This window comes from Heterocephalus glaber, unplaced genomic scaffold, assembly GCF_053883595.1.
Source record: "Heterocephalus glaber isolate CG9 unplaced genomic scaffold, H.glaber_assembly_v1.0 deba00001761, whole genome shotgun sequence".
Classification (NCBI taxonomy): domain Eukaryota; kingdom Metazoa; phylum Chordata; class Mammalia; order Rodentia; family Bathyergidae; genus Heterocephalus; species Heterocephalus glaber.
In genome coordinates, this window is record NW_028258458.1 from 1,032,611 (window position 1) to 1,056,074 (window position 23,464).

A 23,464-nucleotide genomic window follows, 5' to 3' on the forward strand; every position below is an offset into this window, starting at 1 on the left:
AAGCTCTGTGATGGCCCAGGAGGAAGCTGTGGAGAGGAAGGCGGTAATGGAAGATTTCCACAAGAGGAGGCTTAAGAGAGGTTTTGAAGGATGAATAGGAGTTTTCCTAGAAAGTAGGGGGAAGGTGTGCAATGCAGCAAAGCCATTACCTCATAATCCACCTGCTCACATGGTAGAGGTGAGTGCACATTGTACACACCCCTGCCCACACACACAGATACTGAGTCCCCCGGCAGCCCTGAGACTGGCCAAGGGCTCCTGGCCCCAAGAGATGATGCAGATGGGCAGATGTAGTTGGTGCAGCAGAGGGTCCCACTCTTGAGTCCTTCGGGGCCCTGCTTACCCTAGGCTTTGCGCACATGCCCACCCCCAGCCCTCACAGGAGCCCTTTCCCTTGCAGCTGCGTACAGAACCCTGTGCCCAGGCGGTGAGGGCTTCCGGCCAAACCCCGTCACTGTCATTCTGGAAGGTGAGTCCCTGACCAGCATCCAGCTCCAGCCACTGACTGACCTTCCCTCCTCACCAGAGCAGCAGGGCAGGGAGCCTGGCATGTGACCTGGGGCAACACATACCTTCCCAGGCACCAGAGCCACAGTACGCTTTTGGCTTGTGTTGAATTTTCAATTTATTTTTTAAACTACTTCTTCCATTTGTTGGTTTGTTGGTCTACCCTCCCATCCACTCATCCATTTGTCTACCCACCCATCCATCTATCCAACCACCAGCCCTTCATTCACCTGTCCATCCCTTGATTCCCCATTCGTCCACCCATCCTTCCACCCATCCATTCATCTATCCAACCATCATCCTTCCATTTATCCATATATCCATCTTTGGGTCCATTTCCATCCACTGATTCCCCATCCTCCATCCCCCATCCATTCATTCCCCATCCACCCATCTGTCCTACTCATCTGCCCATACATCCTCTATCCTTCCATCCACCCATTTGGCTACCCATCTTTCATCTGTCATCCATCCTCCATTCACCTATCCATCTGTCCACTCACCCATGTGTCCATCATTCTCTAACCACCCATCCTCCTTCCACCCACCTGTCCATCCTCCCTTCCATTCCCCATCGCCCATACCCCATCCATCCATCTGTCCATCCATGCATGGATCCATCTATCCCACAGTCATCTCCTCATCTGTTAACCCACTTGCTCATGTACCTCCCACTACTTTTCATACCCACCCACCCATCCTCCATCAGTCCTACCTGTCGGGGTGGTGAGCTTGGAGAAGGCATTCCTTCTTGGAATTGCAGTGGACAGGAGGATGAACCCCTAGATGAAAAGAAAGGAGTTGGACTCAAGCTGACATTGTCGTGAGAGAGTCTTGGCCCAGCCTTTGAGATAAACCCCCAAATGTCCATGGGATAGCGCTTGGATGTCCTTGAAGGAGCAAAGCGAGCCTGGGGCAGCCTGGGTCTTCAGCATGGATTCGGACCCACACTGAGCTTCCCTCACTTCCTGGCAGATATTGATGAGTGCCAGGAGCTGCCAGGGCTGTGCCAGGGAGGCAACTGTGTGAACACCTTCGGCAGCTTCCAGTGTGAGTGCCCGGCAGGACACCAGCTCCATCGGGACACCCAAGTCTGTGAGGGTGAGTGGGACTCTCCCCGGGCTGGGCCAGGCTCTTCCCTGGCTCCCTGCCTTCCTGCTCTGCCAGGCTTCATAAGGGTCACAGAGGGAAGACCACATTAAATGCCCTGGTTTATTCTGCTCTGCCTTCAGTAGCTACTTTACCATCCATCCACTCATCCATCCATCATCCATCATCCATCATCTATCCACCTGTTGTCCATCCACCCACCCACCCATCTATCCATTCATTTATTCATCTATACATCCAGCCAGCCTTCCTTCCTTCCTTCCTTCCTTTTTCTTCTTTGCAACCAGTAGTAACTACAATGACAGATTGAAAAATTATGAGAGACTGAAATTTGGCTCCAAACCCCCCAGATGATCTGGTCCTTTAGACCAAAAGTTTGCTGCCTCTGGGCTGGAGGAATTGATTAGATTGAGAATCAATTCTTCCCCCTATAAGTGTGGTCCTCCCCCATCCACACGTGTACTTTCTGTGGTTTCAGTTACCCACAGTCAGCTGGAATCTGAAAATATTGAGTCCATGCTTCCCCACCTTAGTTTTTTGAGATAGGGTCTTGCATTGTAGTCCAGGCCGCCCTGGGACTTTCTGTGTCGCTTAGGCTGATTTCCAATTTGAGATCTTCCTGTCTCAGCCTCCCTGAGCTAGGCTTACAGGCATGCACCACCACCCCCAGCTCAATCTCATAATATTGAGTGTGAAAATTCCAGAAATACCCAATAAATAAGTTTTAAGTAACTTTTCTTACAGTATGATTGTTCTGTTTGATTATTAGTTATTGTTGTTAAAACCACACTGTGCCTAATTTGGAAATTAAGCTTCACCACAGTTGTGTGTGTATCAGAAAAAAACAGTATAAATGCAGTTGATAGCATCCATGGTGTCAAGCAAGCACTCAGGGCCATAGAGCACATTCCCCAAAGATAAGCAGGAACAACTGCTTAGTGATAAGAAAATCCACTCCTAAGACCTGGGTTTTTTGTTTGTTTTTCAGTACTGCAGATTGAGCCCAGTACTTCTGCACTGAACTAAACCTCCATGTTTTTTGTTTTCTTTTCCCTTGTTTTTTGAGACAGGGGTCTCACTAAGTTGCTAAGTCACCCAACCTGGGCTCAAATTTGCAGTCCTCCTGCCTCAGCCTCCTGGAGTGCTGGAATCACAAGAGTGTGCCACCAGGCCTGGCTTAAGTGAGGCTGTGAGGAAGGAGTAGGCATTTTCTCAGCTTAGTCCTTTTTTGTTGTTGTTGTTGGTACCGGGGATCCAACTTGGGACCTTGAGCTTGCGAGGCAGGTGGCGGAACCACTGAGCTAAATCCCCGGCCTAAGTTAGTCCATTTTTAACAGACATGGTATCATGGAAAACTTCTTTCACATCATGGTGCCTCCTGTCTTTCCACGTCCCTGAGATGTCCGCACAGTTCTAAGCTGACTTTGAATGCAAGCTGCAGTCCCTGTGTGGTGGTTCCCTGGGCCTGGCTAGGACTCACTCGGCTCCTGCCACTGCCTGCCACTGTCCTCCGTCCCTCCCTCTCCTCAGATATTGACGAATGCTCCATGCACGTGGGCATCTGTGGCCCTGGCACGTGCTACAACACCCTAGGGAGCTACACCTGTGTCTGCCTGCCCAGTACCTGCAAGTCAACGGTGGCAACAACTGCATGAGTGAGAAGTGTGTCAGCCAGGGCCCAAGAAATTGCTGGAGCAGCACCTGAGTACGGGAGGGACTGCTTAGGAGCTTTTCATACTTGAAAGAGAGAAAAATGTTTGAGGAAGAAAAGAGAGGAAGGATGAGCATATCTGAAGTGCTGATCTTTGTCTTCGAATAAGGCTACAGGATTCAGGAGCCTAAGGCTGCCATATGAACGGTTGTGCAGGTTGTGCATTGTCCAAGAAAGGCTAAACTAAGAACAGTGCTTGCAAGTGTGTTGAGAAAGACACATCAAGCCCGTCACGTCCAGATAGATCCATCACGAATTTCCATCTGTTTGGCCTCTCTTCTTCTGACCGGAAGCAGCCCTTTCCCACACTAACTCTTCTCTCCCACTCCTACTACAGACGTGAGAAAGAGTCTCTGCTTCCGGCACTATAATGGCACCTGTGGGAATGAACTGGCCTTCAACGTGACCCGGAAGACGTGCTGCTGCGCCTACAACGTCGGCCAGGCCTGGAATAGACCCTGCGAGGCCTGCCCCACCCCCACCAGCCGTGAGCGCCCTCCCCCTTCCTCTTCCCAGCCTGGCCCTTCCCCGCGCACCTGCAGTGGGGGCGCCTAGACCAGCCCGCCCTCTTCTGATGAGAGCGGGAGGGTCAGAGCGAGGTCCTGGCTTGCGGAAAGCCAAGCAGCCTTCCCTCTGCTGGGGAGACTTTACAAGTCCTGGGTGGACGAGTGGGTCTCCCGCTGGTGGGAAAAGCTCTTGAAGTCAGGCAGAGGCAGGCGGCGGAGCTCGCTGAGCCCTCAGAGGGCCAGGGAGGAAATCGCAGCTGGGTGGAGAAGCAGGGATTCCCCTGGGCTGGGGGAGGGGTGGACCTGGGGGGCTCTGGGAAAGACCCGGCCCTGACACAACAGCACTTAGGGTGCAGAGAGGCGGGGGAACTGGGTGATCAACCTGTTAGAAGAGCGGGGCGTGGTGGGGCCATCTGTCCTCCCAGCACTCTGGGAGGCTGAGGTAGGAAGATCGCCAAATTCAAGCTCAGCCCAGACAACTCAGCAATTTAGCAAGACTCTGCCTCACAAAACAAAAACAGAATGCAGGTCTGGCTGGTCTTCTCTTGCTGTAACAAAACACCCAGGACCTGGTAACTTACAGAGAATAGAGGTTTTGTGCATACCTGTCATCCCAGCTGCTTTGGAAAGCAGGGGGATCATGTTTTCGAGCCCAGCCTAGATAACTTAGCAAGACCCTGTCTCCGAAATAAATCAATAAGTAGGGCTGGGAATGCAGCTCAGTGCAAAGACCCTGGGTTCAGCCACGAAAAGGGGTGTGTGGGGCCGGGGTTTAGCTCAGTGGCACCGCAACTGCCTCGCAAGTGCAAGGTCCTGAGTTCGATCCCCGGTACCAGAAAAGGGAAAAAAAGAGGGGTGTGGCTGGGGTGTGGCTCATCAACCCTAAGCACCTCCTAAAGGTTTCATCTCCAGACACCACCAGCGCAGGACTTTGGGGGGGGTCTGTTTCCAACATGTCAACTTCAGGGGACACTGGAGAGGCAAAGGGAGCAGTGCAGTCTGGGCAGAGGGCACAGCAGGCACATGAGAGCATGGCAGCTAGGAGCAGGTCAGAGTTAGGCACACAGGTACACTTCTGGCCCAGGTGCAGGAAAAATTCGCCTTTTGATACAGGGCATGGAACCCAGGACCTTCACACTGAGCTACATCCCCAGCCCTTTCTATTTTGAGACGGGGTCTGACTAAGTCCCTAAATTGGCCAGGCTGGGCTTGAACTTGCCATCCTCCTGCCTCAGCCTCCTGAGTAGCTGGGACTGCAGGCCTGCACAACCGTGCCCGGCTTCCAAGTTCAGGAGGGATGCTTGGGGCAGGGGGCGGTGAGCACGGCTGGAGTGGGCCCTGCAGGAAAGCAGTGGGAAGCCCCAGCACGCAGGTGCAGGGTGGCCTTGAACCTGGCTGCTCAGGGTGGAGAGGGGGACAGAGAGGTGGCCAGGAGAGGGCTGGCTGCAGGGCAGAGGGGGCAGTTCTCGGGCCCAGGGTCTGGTCCGCAGCCCTGCTGTCTTCTGCCAGCCGATTACCAGGTCCTGTGTGGGAACCAGGTCCCGGGCTTCGTCGTCAACGTCCGCACGGGGGAGCCTGCTGGTGAGTGACACCACGGCCTCCTCCCGCTACCCCCAACCGCTCTCTTCTGAAACAGTGAGTATTTTTATTAAATTGTCCTTCATCTTTTTTTGAATGATGGATAAATACTCACAACATAAAATTCACCATTTAGCCATTTTTCAGCACACAACTGCACAGCACGAAGCACATTCACGTGGCCATGAGCCCTCCCTACCAGTCCCCTCCAGGAGGGTCTCCTTGTCCCGCACAGGATCTGACCCCATGAAACAGGAAGTCCCACCCTCCCCAGCTGGGCACCCACTGTCCTATTTCCTGTCGCCGTGGTTCTGACAGCTCCAGGGACCTGCTAGGAGAGAGATCAGCCAGTGCTTGGCTTTTGATTTAGGAAATAGTAACAAGAAAAGAAGAGTCTGTCCATGTTCAGTGTAGATACAAATTATTTTTTTTTTCTGGCACTGGGGACTGAACACAGGGCTTTTCACACTGAGCTGCATCTCCACCCCTGCCTTACTTTTTACTTTGAAACAATCTCTCACTAACTCACTCAGCTGCCTGGGCTGGGCTCCAACTGGCAGACCTCCTGCCTCAGCCTCCCAGAGTGCTGGGATTACAGAGGTGTGGAACCATGCCTGGAAAAAAAATTTTGTTTTAAATTTTTTAAAGGTCTTGGGATATAGCTGAGTGTAAAGGCCCTGGATTCAATCCTGAGTGCCATGGTATTAGGAAGGGAGGGAGGGAGAGGGGAGGAGAGGCCCTGCCCCCCTTAGCAGGCACTCACTGCTGCTCCCCTCAGCCCTGGCTCAGTGAGCTTCCTGTCTCCATGGATTTACCAGCTTTGCACACTTCCTGTCTTTGGAGCCATACAGTATTCGCCCTTCTGCACCTGGCTTCTTGGCTGGGCCACGACACCCTTTCAGTGACATGTTTCCAGGGTTCATCCACACTGTGGCACGCTCCAGTGCTTCAGTCTTTCACGTGACCCAGCAATATTCCACGGCATGGGTATTTCATATTTGGTTATCCGTTCACCAATTGATATTTCCAGGTTTGTTTTTTTATAAATATTGTTCCCTCTGAGTTTTCATTGTCATGCAGAGCTGCTTTGGTCTCATACATTCCATGAAACAGGGCTGCTGAATCACAGGATATGTGTGTGTGTGTGTGTGCGCGCGCGCTTCTCCTTTTTTGCAGCACTAGGGACTGAACCCAGGGCCTTTGGGCTCTCACTATGCCATGAAGTTGCCCAGGCTAGGCTCAAACTTGTAATCCTCCTGCCTCAGCCTCCCAGAGTGCTGGAATTACAACAGGTTCGCACCACCACACCCAACTGAAGTGTGCATTTTTAGCTGCAAACAACCTCCCTCCTTCCGCTCCTTTCCTCCCTCACCCTGACTTCCCCCTGATCCAAGTAGACACATTTTGGCCACAGGAGGCTTCTGGACTATGTACTGGTCTCAGCCACATTTTCCACCAGACTCCAGGACGAGTGGGGGCCCAGGAGGCCCTGGGGACCGGGGTGCCCCTGATGGCTCGTGTCCTCCCCAGACATTGACGAGTGTGGGGAGATTCCAGCTATCTGCACCCATGGCATCTGCGTCAACCAGGTTGGAAGTTTCCAGTGCGAGTGCCCCTCAGGCTTCGAGCACAACAGTGCCTTGCTGGCCTGCAAAGGTGCCGGCCCCTCCGTCCCTAGCCCTGGGGTCTGGGTGGGATGCTGGCTCCCCACTGTGCAATCTGGTCTTATAAACTCTTGGAGCCTCAGTTTCCTTATCTATAGAGTGGGCTGTATTTGTTGGCTTTTTGTTGTTGGACATAATACCCGACACCCACACCTTAGAGGAGGAGAGGCTGATCTGGCTTACGGTTTCAGAGGATTCAGTCCATGGTCAGGAGCATCATGGAGGAAGGGCCTGGCAGAGCAAAGCTGCTTAGGTCATGGTGGCTGGGAAGCAGAGCAGGGCACAGTGCCAGAGAAGCACGGGCAAGCCCTGTTTCCGGGATTTGATTCTGTCCAGCTGGGCTCTCCATCTCCACCCTGTTCCCTGGGTTCTCTAGATGTGGACGAGTGTGCGGACAGGGAGAGGCCCTGCCCCAGGAACATGGAGTGCATCAACTTCCCCGGCAGCTACCGCTGCCAGTGCGCGCGGGGCTTCAGGCTGTCAGCCAGTGGGAACTGCGTGGGTGAGCGAGGTCCTTGGGGAGGGCCAGGGGACACAGGGCCCTATCACCTGCTGTGACTTGGGTAGGGAATGGTTCTATCTGGGTCTCCTTCCTCCTCCCTCCCTCTCTTCCTCCCTCTTCTCTCTCTCTTTCTTTCTCAGTCTCTCTCTCTCTTTGTATCTGGTATCTTTTTTTTTTTTTTTTGGTACCAATGATCGAACTCAGGTCCTTGCCCTTGTGAGGCAGGCAGCAGAACCACTGAGCTAAATCCCCAGCCCTACTCTCTTTGTATCTATCTATCTTTATCTTTCAACTTTTTTTTTTGGTACCGGGAATCGAACTCAAGACCTTACTCCTGCAAGGCAGGCACCACTGAGCTAAATCCCCAGCCCTCTTTCAACTTTTTTTTTTGAGATTGGGTCTTGCTTTGTAATTCAGGCTGGCCTTGAACTCACTATGTATCCCAGGCTGGCCTTAAATTCACAGTGATCCTCCTGCCTCAGCCTCCCAAGTTCTGGGATGACAGGATGCACCGCCATGACCTGTCTCCTTTTCTTTTTAAAAAATTTTTTTAATTTTTATAAGTAGTAGTACATATTTGCAGTGCACACTGATTACATTCATCATAGGAAGTTGGTCCAGGTACTTGACACATTTTTTATTTATTTATATATTAATTGGTACATTTTAGGTATACAATACATTTACATTTATCCTTGGGACTTGACACATTTTGATTCTTTTTACATGGAGTCAGGCGTAGTGGTGCACGCCTGTCATCCCAGCACTTGGGAGGCTGAGGCAGGAGGATTGCTGTGAGTTCAAGGCCAGTCTGGACTGCACTGCATAGCAAGACCTTGTCATGCTAGGGCTCAGGGAGAGTGAGGTCAGCCTTTATGGGGTGGAACACCTGGGGACACCACGCTGCCTGCACCCCCAGGTCCGAACGAGTGTCAGGAGCGCCCCAATGTCTGTAGCCATGGCGACTGCGTGGACACGGAGGGCAGCTACAGGTGCCTGTGTCACCGCGGCTTCCGGGTCGTGGCAGACGGGACCCTATGCGTGGGTGAGGACCTCCTGGGCCAGGCCCTGCCTGGGGTCTGTCCCGCCCCTGGGGTGGGCAGGGCTCTTCCATCCACCGTAGTTCACAGACAGACCCGAATGTGAACCCTGGCGCTCAGGTCTTGGATAAACGACTTGCTTTGTTTTTGCCTGTCTGTTTTCCCATCCATAAAATGAGTATCATAGATGGTATCCGGGTACTTCCCAGCCGTCCCTTCTAGGGTCCCAGCCTTCTCCTCCACCATCCCATCCACTTGGTGCCTGAAGGGGTCTTGGCTTCTTTGCCCTGACAGACCTCGATGAGTGCGAGAAGCAGCCGTGTGGAAACGGGACCTGCAAGAACACCGTTGGCTCCTACACCTGCCTCTGCTCCCCTGGCTTTGCGGCAGCCCGTGGCGGGAACTGTGTGGGTGAGCCGGGTGGGCAGATGGGCGTGTCCTCCCCACTGAAACGTGGATGCCTGGCCCAAGGGCGCCTTTTGCAAAAAAAATGACCTCAGGGATTCGAATTTCCTCTGGAAACAAGTCAACCATTCTCCATACCCCTTCGTTTTCTCCGTGGCGGGTTGGGGTGGGGGGTTGTAGGGGTCCTCTTGTCAGAGTTTATGCCAAGGATGATGGCAGGCAAATCGACCGCACGACCTAATGCTATGAACTGGCCTCTGCGTGCCCTCTTAGCTGCATCCCACACATTTTAATATGTTGTGTTCTCATTTGGATTGAATTCAAAATAGTTTCTGACTTCCCCTAGGACTTCTTCTCTGGAGAAATCCTAAGAGAAGGAGGTGAAAAGTCAAAGACCTTGGTGGTATAGCACTACCCAGTTTGGGTCACTGGGTGAAAGGATGCACTCCAAGATCAGGCGGTGTGGGTTCAAATCCCAGCTTTGTCACCTACCAGCAGTGTGACCCTTGTCAGGCAATTTACCTCCCTGTGCTTCCATTTCCTTATTTGTGAAAGGAGGATTAATAGTAGTGCTTATCAGAGCAATATCAGACTTCTCAACAGAAATATTACCAGTGCCGGGTGCTGTGGCAAACACCTGTGAGCCCAGCACTCAGGAGGCCGAGACAGGAGGATCACTGTGAGTTTGAGGCCAGCCTGGGCTACACAGTGAGTTTAAGGCCAGTTGGAACTACATAGCCAAGGACCTGTCTCAAAAAAAAAAAAAAAAGAACCAAATATTACCAGAAAGCCAGGCATGGTGGTGCATGCCTGTAATCCCAGCACTCAGGGGGCTGAGGCAGGAGGATCACCACAAATTCAAGGCCAGCCTGGGCTACATAGTGAGACCTTGTCTCAAAAAACAGACAAAAACAACAGAAATATCACCAGAGATAGAGAGAGACATTATATATAGGGGTCAGTTCTCTGAGAAAATATAATCATAAATGCATCCAACAATAGAGCTTCAAAATATATAAAGTGAAAATTTACAGAACTGAAAAAAAGAAGTAGACAAATCCATAAGTAGAGCTGGCAGCTTCAACATACCTCCCTCAGTACTAGGGAGAGAGAATAAGTAGACAGGAAATGAGTCAGGATATAGAAGACCTGAGTGATACCATCTCAACCTCTAGAACATTCTAGAATCCACATTCTTGTCAGATACATTCACCAAGGAACACCATACAATGGACCATAAAAATAACCTTAAGGGATTTTAAAAAGTGAAGTCACACAAAGTAGTTCCTTGGGTTGTACTGGACTGAAATGAGAAATCAATCACAGAAAGATTTAATGTCTAAATATTTGGAAATCAAACAACATACTCCTGAATAACTCATAGGTCAAAGAAGAAATCATAAGGGGAAATTAGAAAAATATGTAGAATTAAATGCAAATGAAATCATAACATATCAAAATGAGTGGGGCACAGCTAAGAGAATTCTTATGTTTTAGACTAAAATGTCCCTCAAATTCTCATGTGTTTGAAAGGTGGTTGGCTCATGGGGTTAGAGACTCGTCAGTGGATTCACCCACTAATGAGTTTAGTACCTGAATGTGCTCTGTGGAGGTGGGAGTGGTTGGAGTTGGTCACAGAAGCCATGAGCTGAGCGCCTTTTCTCCCCAGGCCCTTCCACCATCTTGTTTCTGCTGGGAGCCAGCCAACCATGGACTGAAGCCATGGGCCCAAACAGAACTCTCCTCCTTTAAGCTGTGGGTGTCAGATATTGTGTCCAAGGACAGGGAAGTCACTAAGACAAGAGCATTCAGAGGCAAATGCACAGTGTTGTGTGGTCATATCAGAAAGCACCAGTATCCACCTCATAGGATGGCAGGAAGGTTAATATATAGAAATGTGTACATCAGTGCTCAATAAATAGAAGTCAGTATCATCAGCTCAGCATAGCTGAAGGTGGAAATGCAGGAGAGGCTCGGTTCCTGCAGGCTCTCTGGCTGACCCTTCCTGCCCATGCCTTCTCTGCAGACATTGACGAGTGTCGCACCATGGCAGGGCAGGTGTGCCGATCAGGACAGTGCCTCAACAGAGCCGGCTCCTTCCACTGCCTCTGCCAGGAAGGCTTTGCGGTCACAGCTGATGGGAAGAACTGTGTGGGTGAGTGTCACCACAGGGCTGGAGCTGTCTCAGCAGCCTCTGCTCCACACTGCCCGGAAGTTTGTACTTCTCAGTGAGCGTGGCTCCATTTAATATCCATGCATTTATTTTAAGGTATAAAAAGAAAAACACTAGCACCTCCTGTTTTCACAGAGTACATGGTTTAGGGTGAGGCTGCCTTGAAAATACAAGTTTCCTGCTAGGTGTGGTGGTCCACACCTGCAATCCCAGCACTGTGGGAGGCTGAGGCAGGAGGATTGCTAATTTCAGGCTCTAATGATGAACTTTTCCTGACTGTGACCCCTACACTGGAGACACTTTCTGGCAGACTCTCCCACATACACACTACCCACCAGTGCCGTGGGTCATACTGAGGCTTCAGATTCTCTGCCCTGGATCCCTACTCCATCTGGCCCTCCTCACCCTGCTGGAGGTCCCACTTGGACCCCTCCCCGCTCATGTCCCGGCCCCTCCAGACATCAACGAATGCTTGGAGGATCCCAACCTCTGCCTCTTTGGGACATGTACCAACAGTCCCGGGAGCTTCCAGTGCCTCTGCCCGCCTGGCTTTGCCCCCTCTGACCATGGGCACCGTTGCTTTGGTGAGCCGGGCACAGGGTGCAGAGGGTGGTTCAGGAAAAGGGTGGTGGGAGGTGGAGTGGGAAGAGTGTCCAATCACCCAGGAAAGGAAGGCTGTGGTTTTCATACAACATTATAGGAGCCTGACAAGACACCAGTGCCTCTGTACACTGCAGTTCTGCTAGTCCCAGGACTTCTCAGGCTGTTAGGATTCTGAGTAGAGCCAAGGTCTGGGATTTTGGGATCTGAAGCCCAGGGTCCTCCAGCTCTCCAGAATCAGTGGCTTTGCCTCTCCAGGAATGAATAGGTTGGAATGTTGCTGTTGAGGATTCCCTTCTACCCAGCCAGAGTCCCAGGGCTGAACATCATTGGCTCAACAGGAGTCACATGTACATCCCTGAGCCAATCACCACAGCCAGGGAGGTGGGGTGTTCTGATTGGGTGCTGGTAGAATCAGCACCGCCCCTTCACCTGGACTCGGGTGAAGAAGGGCAGCTGGGTAAGAGCTTGCTCCTGCTGGCCCTTGACACCCCCACCCATAGACACACGGCAGAGTTTCTGCTTCACTCGCTTTGAGGCTGGAAAGTGCTTGGTGCCTAAAGCTTTCAACACCACCAAGACCCGGTGCTGCTGCAGCAAGAGGCCGGGGGAGGCCTGGGGCGACCCCTGCGAGCTGTGTCCTCAGGAGGCCGGTGGTGAGTGGCTGCCCTGTCCTGCGCCCGTCCTCCCTCCGCATCCTCGCCCTGTGCCGGGGTCCTGAGTCTGACTCCCCTCCCCCTTCCTGTCCAGCTGCTTTTCAGGAGCTCTGTCCCTTTGGCCACGGGGCGGTCCCAGGCCCAGGGGATTCCAGAGAAGGTGAGCCCCGAGCCCGCTGCACCTGTTCAGCTCTGTCCGGATCCCTGGAATCCAGTGCCCTCGAGACCCGTGGGTGCCCTGGGCCTGCAATGACCACACTGCCTGCAACCCTGCTGCTGCAGACGTGAACGAGTGCGCGGAGAACCCAGGCCTCTGCAGCGATGGTCTGTGTGTCAACACCGATGGCTCCTTCCGCTGCGAGTGTCCCTCTGGCTACAGCCTGGGCCCCACGGGCATCGGCTGTGTGGGTGAGTGAGGCCCGCAGACCCTCCCCGTCCTCCCTCACTCACTTCAGCCACCCGTTCGCTCCCCGGCGGCCCCTTAGTCATTTGTTCATTCACTTGGTCACACCTCTCACTCAGGCAGCAGGCATTAACTCTCTCATTCATTTTCCCCAGCAGCCCCTTGCTTATCCATTCACTTTGCTCGCTTTTCACTTGTTCCCTCGTTCATTCATTCAGCCTGAGGTGCCAACTTTGTCTCTCCCACCCGTGGTGTCCCTGGGGAGGCAGAGGGGACAGTACCGAGGGCAGGGCCTCTATGGGCCTGACCAGCCCTTCTTCCCACGCAGACACAGACGAGTGCTCTGGGGGGCAGCCCTGTGGGGAAGGCACGTGCAACAGTGTCATCCGGGGCTTCGAGTGTGCCTGCGCCGAGGGCTTTGAGCCCGGCCCCACGGCCAGCTGGGGGGGTACAAGGCTGGCTGCCCAGGACGCGGGGCTGTGTGACACGGACACCAGGGGCCCGGCCTGGGGGTGGAAGTGGGGATCCCAGGGGCGGACCCCACCCAGGAGACACCTCTGCCGGCTCCCACAGACATGGACGAGTGCTTGCTGAACCCGCTGCTCTGCGCCTTCCGCTGCCACAACACCGAGGGCTCCTACATGTGTTCCTGCCCGGCTGGCTACGCCCTGCGTGAGGATGCGGCCACGTGCCAAGGTGGGCTCCACACAGCAGGCGCTGGGCAGGGCCCGGGGCTCCTCACTCTCCATCCACGATCCCTCCTGCATGTAGGTTCATCCTGGGCCCCAGAGTCCCAACAGACTGAAGTGTGGGTTCAGCTCCTCCACTTCCTGCCTATAAAACAGAGAAATGAGAGCTGAAGCCCCCAGGGTTCGAGGGAGCCCATGGTGCTGAGCCAAGTGAGCTTGCAGAAGGTGCTCTGTTGGGCAGTGTCATTGTCATACTCCAAAGAATAGGATGCCGGTGCACGCCTGTCATCCCAGCACTCAGGAGGCTGAGACAGGTGGATCTCTGCTAGTTCAAGGTCAACTTGGGCAACCTAGTGAATTAACACCAGCCTCAACTACATAGTGAGATCCTGCCCTGCCCTAAATAAAATAAAATAAAATGGATCCATGACATCTCCCTTGGTCCAGAGCCTAACAGGACAGCAGAGGCTGCCCCTGTCCTGAGTGGGGAAGGGCAGAGGGGACAGTGGTCACCTCTGTGACACTCTTTATTGTTACAGTAAGGGAGGAGGCACTGGCTCCCTGCAGTACACACAGAAACCCCTCCCACCAAAGCCACAGAGGCTTCCTTGTCCCAAGTGCACTGTGTCAAGGGCAAGAGACCATGAGGCTGGGATGTGGCCCTGAGGGCTGCTTCTGAGTCCCAGTTCTGGGGTATGGTGGCAGCCTACCCGGCAGACTCTCAGACCCCGCTTAGGCAAGGGAGGGGGGTTTGGGGGTGCGGTTCTGAACCCTCTGGGGCTGGCCATGGCCTGGGGGCTCCCTTCTGGCCAGGACAGGCTCCACTGGGGCTGCACCGTGGAGCACCTGGATTTTACTGAGCCCTGTCCCTGGTCGTCCAAAGATGTGGATGAGTGTGCAGAGGGGTCACAAGACTGCCACGCCCTCGGCATGCTGTGCAAGAACCTCATCGGCACCTTCATGTGCATCTGCCCCCCGGGCATGCGGCCCCAGCCCAGCTCCAGGGAGGGCTGTATAGGTACGGGGTGCACAGAAACCCCCTGAGGGAGGACATTCAAGGCCAGGGGGGCTGGCTCAGGGCCCTGGCTGCTCCCTGGCCTGCTTCTTCCTTCCCACCTTAGATGAGGACGAATGCCGAGCCCACCCCACCATCTGCACCCATGGCCAATGCATCAACACCGTGGGCAGCTTCCAGTGTGACTGTCACGAGGGCTTCCAGCCCAGCTCAACCCTCACTGAGTGCCACGGTGAGTGTGGCCAGGCAGGAGGGAGGTGATGCCTGTCCCTTGCAGTCCCCAGGAGCTCCAGGAAGCAGGGACAGGGTGGCAGGTGGCAACTGAGGCAGTCCAGTGCATGTCTACTGCACACACACATGCACACACACACCACTCTTACTTTTGTCCTTTTTTTTTTTTTCACTCCATACTGGGGATTGAATTCAGGACCTTGCACTACTGAGCTAAATCCCCAGTTGCTTTTATCCTTTCACTCAAACATCCCAGAAGACCTTCCGCCTCCCCCTCCCCGACCTGTCCCCCACGATTCCTCCAAAGCCAGAAGCAGCACCCAGGAATGAGCTCTCCAATTTCCAACTTCCTGGGAGCCAAACCCGGTGTGTGAGCTGTGTGACCATGTCTGTCCAGCCCCTTTATCCGTTCCAGTCCTCACACGTTTTCCTGAGGCAGCATCCACCCCACAGCTCCAGGCCAGATGTGCATATCCCAAGAGGCCTCCTGGATGCCCCTGTCCTTGGCCCCCACAGTGTAGTTTGCCCCAAAGGGAGCTCATGCTCTTTGTCCCCATGCTCAGCTCAGCAGCAGGTTCCCAAGCGAGCTTCCCAGAGTGACACGTCTTCCCACACCAGCGTCCAGTCTGCTCATGCCCCCCTTTCCCATCTGTCTCTGGGTGTCATTTTCCTGCCGTTCTGTCCCAGGCGCCCCCCACCCCAATGTTCCCTGGATTCCCTGCCGCCCCTCGGCCATCCAATCTCTCGGTGACCAAAGGATGGGTCTCTTTGTCCCCAAGAAGCTGTCCTGCCTCTGCAGTCCAGCTCAGGCTATCACTGAGGGTTGGGTGGGTCTGTTGCTTCCGTCCCGGGCCACTGAGGGTGTTTCATGGTGTCCAGATAAGGATGTTGAAGGTTTTGCCCTGTGCATATGCACGAGGGGGTCCTGGACCCCGAGCTTCTCCTATTCATGTCTCCACTGGCTCCCTACAGATGCCCGGAAGGGACGCTGCTTCTCCGAGGTGCTGCAGGCCATGTGCCCGGGCCGCTGGAGCAGTGCTGAGGCTGTGCCCAGGGCCGTGTGCTGCTGTGGGGGTGGCCGTGGCTGGGGGCCCAGCTGCGAGCTCTGCCCTCTGCCCGGCACCTCTGCCTACAAGACACTGTGTCCCCATGGCTTGGGCTATACTGCCGAAGGACGAGGTGGGTGTCCTGGAGGTCACCACACTCCATTTCTGTGTCCTGTGCTCTGGGAGGTGCTTGAATGTGTGAGCCATATTCTGTGTGTATGTGTCTGTGTGTGTGTGTGTGTGTGTGTGTGTGCCTTTGTGACAACAGAGGTGTGAACAGCACGTGTGCTCTGGGTGTGTGTGAACCTGAGTGGCCAAGTGAGCAGATATGTGAGCGAGTATGTGTGTGTGTGTGTGTGTGTGTTCTCTGCATGTGCAAGCTCATTAATGAGCATGTGAGCTGGTGTGTGTCATGTGTGCAAGCTTGTTAATGGGCATGTGTCTCAGTGTGCATGCGCTTGTGCTCAGTGGAAGGCGCATGCACCACCAGCGTCTCCTGCTAGCTCAGGGACAACACATCCGGGGCAGGGTCCATATGGGTGGGTGTGCAGGGGGAGGAGCCTGGGCTGCCCATGGGAACAGGCTGGTGGGCAGAAGGAAGGCTCGGGGACACGCCTGGACCCCAGGTGGCCACCCGGCCCCCACCCCGCCCTGCTTGTCCCCAGATGTGGACGAGTGCCATGTGCTTGCTCATCTGTGCGCCCACGGAGAGTGCATCAACAGCATGGGCTCCTTCCGTTGCCACTGCCAGGCCGGGTATGCGCCGGATGCCACTGCCACTACCTGCCTGGGTGAGCCTCTCCGGCTGCTGCCTCCCCTTCCGGGAGGGGACTGCCGAGTTCACAACACTTGCTTTCCATTTACAAAGTGTGCCCACCTCCAAGGGAAACAGAACACAAGGCCAGAAGCACAGCTTCCTTGGCTTCTCCCTTCTGTTTGGACTGTAGTCCTGCTTTGATTTCCTTCTGTGATTCTCCAGCAGTTTCTCCTCTAAGTCACACAGGGCAGCACCTCCAGCCTGTGGAACAAGTCTAGCTGTTTGGTTTTGTAAATAAAGTTTTATCGGCACACAGCCATGCCTATTTGTTTATCCCTAGTGGCTACTCTGTTCATATTAAGGCTGTTGGTATCCTACTTGGATACCAAAATCCAGGGCTGCTTGTGTCCTTTCTATTTACATATGATTTATACACATTTTTTTCATTTTCTTTTTTTTCCCTCTGTACCAGGAATCGAACTCAGAACCTTGCACTTAGCCAGGCAGGCACAGTGCCACTGAGCTACATCCCTGGCCTTTTTTTTTTTTTATGCTGACCTTGAACTTGGGGTGATTCTCCTGCCTCAGCCTCCAAATGCTGGGATTACAGGTGCGAGCTACCACACCCGGCTCTATACACATTTTTATTTGCTTGTTTTTGTTTATTTTTTATTTGCTTATTCCGTGGTGCTGGGCATGGAACCCAGGACCTTGCACATGCTAGACAAGTGCTCTCCCACTGAGCCACACCCCAGGCCCTCCTGTATTCTTTAAATTATTTCCAAACTAGACATGGTGGCTCGTGTTGGTAACCACACTTTGAGAGGCTGAGGCAGGTGGATTGCAAGTTTGAGCCCAGTTTGGGCAACTTGGTGACTTAGCAAGACCCTGTCTCAAAATTAAAAATTTTAAAAGGGCCGGGGATGTAGCTCAATGCAAAGTCCCTACATTAAATCCCTAGTGTTGCCAAATAAATAAATCATCTCTAGATGACTTTTAACATGTAACTAACATAAATGCTATGCACACAGTCCCATTAAGGGAGTAATGATAAGAAAAAAGCCTGCATGTTCAACAGACCTTTTTGTTGAAGAATATTTCCAGTCTACTGTTGTGGGTACAGAGAGCAGACTCTGTTTAGTACTTTGCTTTTCACAGAAAAAGTGCCAATTCTGTCTACTGCACAGATTTGGGGTGGTCAGTCTGGGAAGGGGACCCCCTGAGCAGCCCCCCTCAGTGTCTGACCTCCCTACACTCGCCACCCCCCACCCCCAGATGTGGACGAGTGCGACCAAAACCCCAAGCCGTGTTCTTTCCTCTGCAAAAACACGGAAGGCAGCTTCCTGTGCACCTGCCCCCGGGGTTACCTACTGGAGGAAGACGGCAGGACCTGCAAAGGTAACGTCCTCTCTCTCCACGTCTCCCTGGACCACGCCCAGACCTACCCCGGCCCCGCCCTGTGCCATTGGCCCCGCCCAGGTCCCACCCCCCGACAAACTGGCCACGCCCCCTGACCACCTGGCTTCTGTAAGGCAGACCTGGATGAGTGCTCCTCCCGGCAGCACCACAATTGCCAGTTCCTGTGCGTCAACACCATAGGTGCCTTCGCCTGCCGCTGCCCCCCGGGCTTCACTCAGCGTCACCAGGCCTGCTTCGGTAAGTGCCTTTGGCCCGCCTATGGCAGGTGGCACATTACCTCAGCCTTAGTGCCCTTGGTCGCCAAAGAAGTATCAAGCACCCGCCCGGTGTGTGCCAGACGTCAGAGACACAGGGGTGATTGGAACAAATCGCTTGCTTCCCTGGGGTGCATCTTGGTGGCATCTCAAAACCTCCTCCTCCTTCTTCGCCCTGGGGTTCTGGGAGCCCCACTCTCCGAAGTCCCTCTGGCCTGGGCCCTGGCCTCTCCCTTTGGCCTTCACTAGACTGCTCCGGAAGTCCTAGGGGTTCACACTGTCTGAAGTGGAAGTTGGTTTAGAGGCCAAAGCCACAAGGGCATCTGCCACTATCTTGTGGCACCAGGGAAACAGATCTCCCCCACAAGCTGGGCCCAGCCAAGGATACCCCATTCAAGCTCCCTCTTATTCACTCATCTACCGTCTTCTGAGCATCTACTTTGTACCAGGCAGTGCTTCCAGCCAGAGGATGCACACTACAGCCCACCAGCCTTCACAGGCCCCCTGCTTGCATTTGCTAATAAAATTTTATTGGCACACAGCCATGCTCACTTTACCTATCATCTGTGGCTGCATTTTCATTGTGATGACAGAGTCCAGTCTTTCAACAGAGCAAAAAAAGTTCACTCTCTGGCTATTTACAGAAACAGATCCCAGGGGTCCAGGAGAGTAGAGGCCAGAGAGGCTGCTACCATCATGCAACTTCTAGCAGAGAATCAGACTGGACACAGACTTAATAAATATGTCAGAAAGTGTTGAGAATATAAAAGTAAAAACAAAATAAAAGTAGAATTAGGAGGTTAGGAAAAAGGGAAGCCTGCAGTATTCAAAGAGCAATCAGCTAGCCAAGATGGTGGCTTATTCCTGTCATCTCAGCACTTGAGAAGCTGAAGCAGGAGGATCACTGTGAGTTCAAGGCCAGCCTGAACAAGATAGTGAGATCTTGTCTTAAAAGAAGTTTTTTTTGTTTTCAGTGCTAGGAATTGAACCCAAGGCTTTTGCATGCCAAGTATATGCTCTACTGCTGAGCTACACCCTGGGCTGCTTATAACTTTCATTAATTTTATTATTTATTTTTAAATTTTTATTTATTTCCTGTAGTACTAGGGATGGAACCCAGGGCCCTGACACTGAGCTACATCCCCAGCCCTTTTTACTTTCTTTTTGTTTTTTTTTTGGTACCAGGGATTGAACTCGGGTCCTTATGCCTGCAAGGCAGGCGGCGGAACCACTGAGCTAAATCCCTGGCCCCTTTTACTTTTCATTTTGAGACAGGGTCTTGCTAGGTCATAAGTTGTCCAGGCTGGGCTCAAATTTTTTCTTTTTGGTACTGGGGATTGAACTTGGGACCTTGCGCTTGCAATGCCGGTGGCAGAACCACTGAGCTAAATCCCCAGCCCCTGGGCTCAAACTTTTGATCCTCCTGTCTCATCCTCCTAGAGTGCTGGGATGACAGATGTGCACCACAACACCTGAATTATTTTATTTGTTTGTGTGTGTGGTGCTTGGGGACTTGGGGCTGCACACATGGTAAGCACACATCCTACCACTGAGCCCCATCTCCAGCCTGTGAAGGGTTTTGATAATCTTTTACTCCCTTACTGGCTACTATCCTGAGCCCTGTGTGCAGTTAATTTAATTCTCACCCAAAAAGTGCCAAAGGAGTTATCAACCACCTCCATGTTGTAACTCAGGAAACTGAGGCCAAAAGGGAAAGCCAGTCACCCATATTGTACAGCTTCAAGATGGAGATGAGATGCCTACCACCACCACAGCCGGGTCACTCGGCTTCGGGCCCTCCTACCCAGGGGACAGGATGTGAGCCCCTTTAACCTGTAATGCTGTGGCTGGCCTTTGGCCCCTACTGTGCCATGGAGAACCAGGTGCTGGTGATTCACATCATGATTCCAAATAGTGGTGCGGTGGACTGGACAGTGCACTCCAGGCCTCAGTAACTCTTCAGAGATGTGCTGGATGTGATGGACCCAGTTTTGCCTGAAGCCACAACTACAGCATTTGCATATGAAGATGAAGATGGTGATAGAATTACTGTGAGAAGTGATGAAGAAATGAAGGCAATGCTGTCATATTATTATTCCACAGTAATGGAACAGCAAGTAAGTGGACAGTTAATAGAGCCTCTGCAGATATTTCCAAGAGCCTGCAAGCCTCCTGGGGAATGGAACATACATGGCCTGAAGGTGAATACCCGGGCTGGACCCTCTCAACACACCAGCCCAGCAGTCTTGCATTCACTTCCAAGCGATAGCTTAAGTAAGTCCTCTGCCGAACTGAAAAAATATTAGCCAATGGCCAGATGAATGAACAAGACATACAATATCAAGACACCCTTGGTCATGGCAATGGAGGCACAGTCTACAACTAAGAAGCATGGCTGAAACTTCTTTCGTGAGCACCATGATGTCCAAGGGAATCATTCTCCCACATGTGCTTAGAACAAGGTCTTTAAAATGATACCAGCAGTTTACACTAAGAGTTCATTTAGCTGCCATTTCCAGTGTTCAATGTGAGTGTTGTAAGAGTAATATGTTTTGGACAGTGGTTGCTTATGAAAGGTAAATAGCAGTATCATGACAATTTTAGTACTTTATTTGTGCAGTAGAGTTCTCATAAGAAGACATTCCCTTTATTCATTGGCCTGTATAATTCTGGTTTGGTTTTGTTTTGAAATGGGGTCTCACTGTGTTGCCTACTTTGACTTTGAACTCCTGGGCTCAAGTGATCCTCTCCCATTGGCCTCCAGAGTTCAGGTGTGCAGCACTCACCTGGTCCCTGTCTCAGTCCTAAGAGGAGAGAGTGTGAACGTACCAAGATGCATGACCTCTCGTCGTCCATCGCTGGGCTTCATTTCTGCCTGGCTTCAGTTTGGGGTGTTGTTCTTTTATCTCTGGCTTTTAGTTCAGCACAAATAAATAGTATAATCATAAAAAAAAAAAAAAAAGATGGAGATTAGCCAGGCATGGTGGCACACACTTACAATCCCAGCCTTCTGGGAGGCTGAGGCAGGGGGATTTCAAATTTGAGCCCAGGCTGGGCAATTTAGCAACTCAGCAAGACCCTGTTTCAAAATTTTAAAATAATAAAAAATAAAAAGATGGAGAAGATGAGATTCAAGCAATGCCCTTTATCTGTACCATCACAAATACTGGCAGCAATTCTGTAAGAAAGGAACTGTTACAGCTCTCATTTCACAGAGGAGGGGAAATAGGCACAGAGAGGGGGAGTGACTTGCCCGAAGCCACACGGCATGGTGCCACCCCATAGACATTCCCTAACGCCAGGAAACCCCGCCCATTCTCTATTCTCTGCAGACCAGGATGAGTGCTTGGCCCAGCCTGGCCCGTGTGGTGCCCATGGACGCTGCCTCAATGTCCCAGGCAGCTTCCGCTGTGAGTGCTACCAAGGCTTCACTCTGGACAGCTCAGGCCGCGGCTGCAAAGGTAGAGCCAGCACGGGTGGGGTGCCAGGCTGGGCGGCGGTCCTGAAAGCCACCAGCTGAGCCCCCCTCCTTTATTCTCTATGTCTCAGATGTGGATGAGTGTGACGGACCCCATCGCTGCCGTCATGGCTGTCAGAATGAGGTGGGGGGTTACCGCTGCAGCTGCCCCCAGGGCTTCACCCAGCACTCCCAGTGGGCGCAGTGTGTGGGTGAGTGGCCCAGGTGGGGAGGAAAACTTGGGAAGAGCGAACAATCAGGAACCACTTCCCTGCCAGATGTTGTGACCAGCAGAATTATTTAAAACTCAGATGGGCCAGCCTGGGATGTCTCCCACTGGGCAGCCAGGGGGCAGCTAAGCAAACATGACATAGTGTTTAAGTCCATTTCTTGGAGAGTGGTGGCCGGGAGCTAAGAAAAATTCAGAGACCCTGCCTATGATTACTGGGAAAGAGGACAGTGACTGATTATAGTGATGTCTGCCATGGGTGGAATGGAAAGTGCAGTGATTGATTAGTGATGTCTGTCATAGCAACAGAAGAAAGAATGCTGTGGTTGATTGATGATGTTTGCTATGGGTGGCTGGAGAGGATGCAGCGATTGATTAGTGATGTCTGCCATGGGTAGAGTGGAAAGAGTGCAGCAATTGAGTAATGATTAGCAGGGGAATGAATACTGGGCTTGATTAGTGATGTCTGCTATGGGTACAGCAATGGACAGTAATGACATGACTGTATATTGCACCTCCTGTCATTTATGGTGGTTCTTCAACTAAGTTTCATTTTGTTTTATATTTTGTCTTCCCATGCTACCCTATGCTCAGGCCTTTGTCCCCAGTGCTCTAAGGGATAACACAGATCCCTGGCCTTTGCTGGTGATTCTTTTTTTTTTTTTTTTTTTTTTTTTTGGTACCAGGCATCAAACTCGGGTCCTTGTGCTTGCAAGGCAGGCGGCAGAACCACTGAGCTAAATAGCCGGCCCCTGCTGGTGATTCTTTCATTTCCTCTGCTTCTTTACTCTCTTCCTTCCCCAACTCTTCTGCAAGGATTTGCTTTGTACCAGGCCCTAAGGGTGCAGAAAAACAGATGCCCATCCCAGCAGAGGAGACCCCTCCTTAGAACACTCATTGAATTTTCCATTAAGGACCATTTTGCCTCCCAAGGGACATTTCAAAGCCTAGCATGGTGTTGCATGCCTGTAATCTTAGCTTCTTAAGAGGCTGAGGCAGGAGGTTTGTAAGTTCCAGCCTGGGTAATTTAGTGGGGCCCTGTCTCAAAATATAAATAAATAAATAAATAAAAATAAATAAATAAATAAATAAAAAGGACTGGAGCTGTAGCTCAATGGTGAGTGCTTGCCAAGCATGCTCAAGGCCCTGAGTTCCATCCCTAGCACTGAAGGGGAAAAAGAGTCCCTTGGAGGCAATTTTCATAGTCAAAACTCCACAACTGGGGGTTATAGGGTGGGCAGAAGCCAGAGATGCTGCTGAACACCCCAAGTACAAGGTCAACCCCACCGCAGAGAATGGCCCAGCCCCAATGTTATAGGGGTGTGGGTGAGACAGTTTGTGCCCGAGTGTCCCACAACTCAGGATTTAGGAGAAGTACCATGAAGAAGACTCCTGGGCTTCGGGCCAGGGCCTTGGTGGGTAAGGAGTGTGATAAGGCATGGAGGGGGACAGGTGTAGTTGGGGTTCCCAGTGAGCTCCTGCAGGCCGTGACCTAGGACTTGGGCTCTGAAG

The 23,464-nt window shown here is 52.4% G+C and overlaps 1 protein-coding gene and 1 pseudogene across 1 annotated transcript in view; both read left to right on the forward strand.

Moving 5' to 3' along the window:
- Positions 1-23,464, forward strand: part of Fbn3 (fibrillin 3) — an 82,179-nt gene that overhangs the window by 53,598 nt on the left and 5,117 nt on the right. The window contains exons 33-54 of the mRNA XM_087201774.1: positions 401-469; positions 1,483-1,608; positions 3,666-3,815; positions 5,344-5,415; positions 6,943-7,068; positions 7,453-7,578; positions 8,498-8,623; positions 8,913-9,029; positions 11,050-11,178; positions 11,655-11,780; positions 12,300-12,452; positions 12,547-12,612; positions 12,735-12,860; positions 13,429-13,551; positions 14,428-14,562; positions 14,666-14,791; positions 15,763-15,969; positions 16,502-16,627; positions 17,869-17,991; positions 18,130-18,249; positions 21,599-21,727; positions 21,816-21,935. Coding sequence (XP_087057900.1) covers positions 401-469; positions 1,483-1,608; positions 3,666-3,815; positions 5,344-5,415; positions 6,943-7,068; positions 7,453-7,578; positions 8,498-8,623; positions 8,913-9,029; positions 11,050-11,178; positions 11,655-11,780; positions 12,300-12,452; positions 12,547-12,612; positions 12,735-12,860; positions 13,429-13,551; positions 14,428-14,562; positions 14,666-14,791; positions 15,763-15,969; positions 16,502-16,627; positions 17,869-17,991; positions 18,130-18,249; positions 21,599-21,727; positions 21,816-21,935 — 2,721 coding nt within the window. The remainder of the gene's footprint in view (positions 1-400; positions 470-1,482; positions 1,609-3,665; positions 3,816-5,343; positions 5,416-6,942; positions 7,069-7,452; positions 7,579-8,497; positions 8,624-8,912; positions 9,030-11,049; positions 11,179-11,654; positions 11,781-12,299; positions 12,453-12,546; positions 12,613-12,734; positions 12,861-13,428; positions 13,552-14,427; positions 14,563-14,665; positions 14,792-15,762; positions 15,970-16,501; positions 16,628-17,868; positions 17,992-18,129; positions 18,250-21,598; positions 21,728-21,815; positions 21,936-23,464) is intronic.
- On the forward strand, positions 20,105-20,652 carry LOC147821129 (dual specificity mitogen-activated protein kinase kinase 5 pseudogene; annotated as a pseudogene).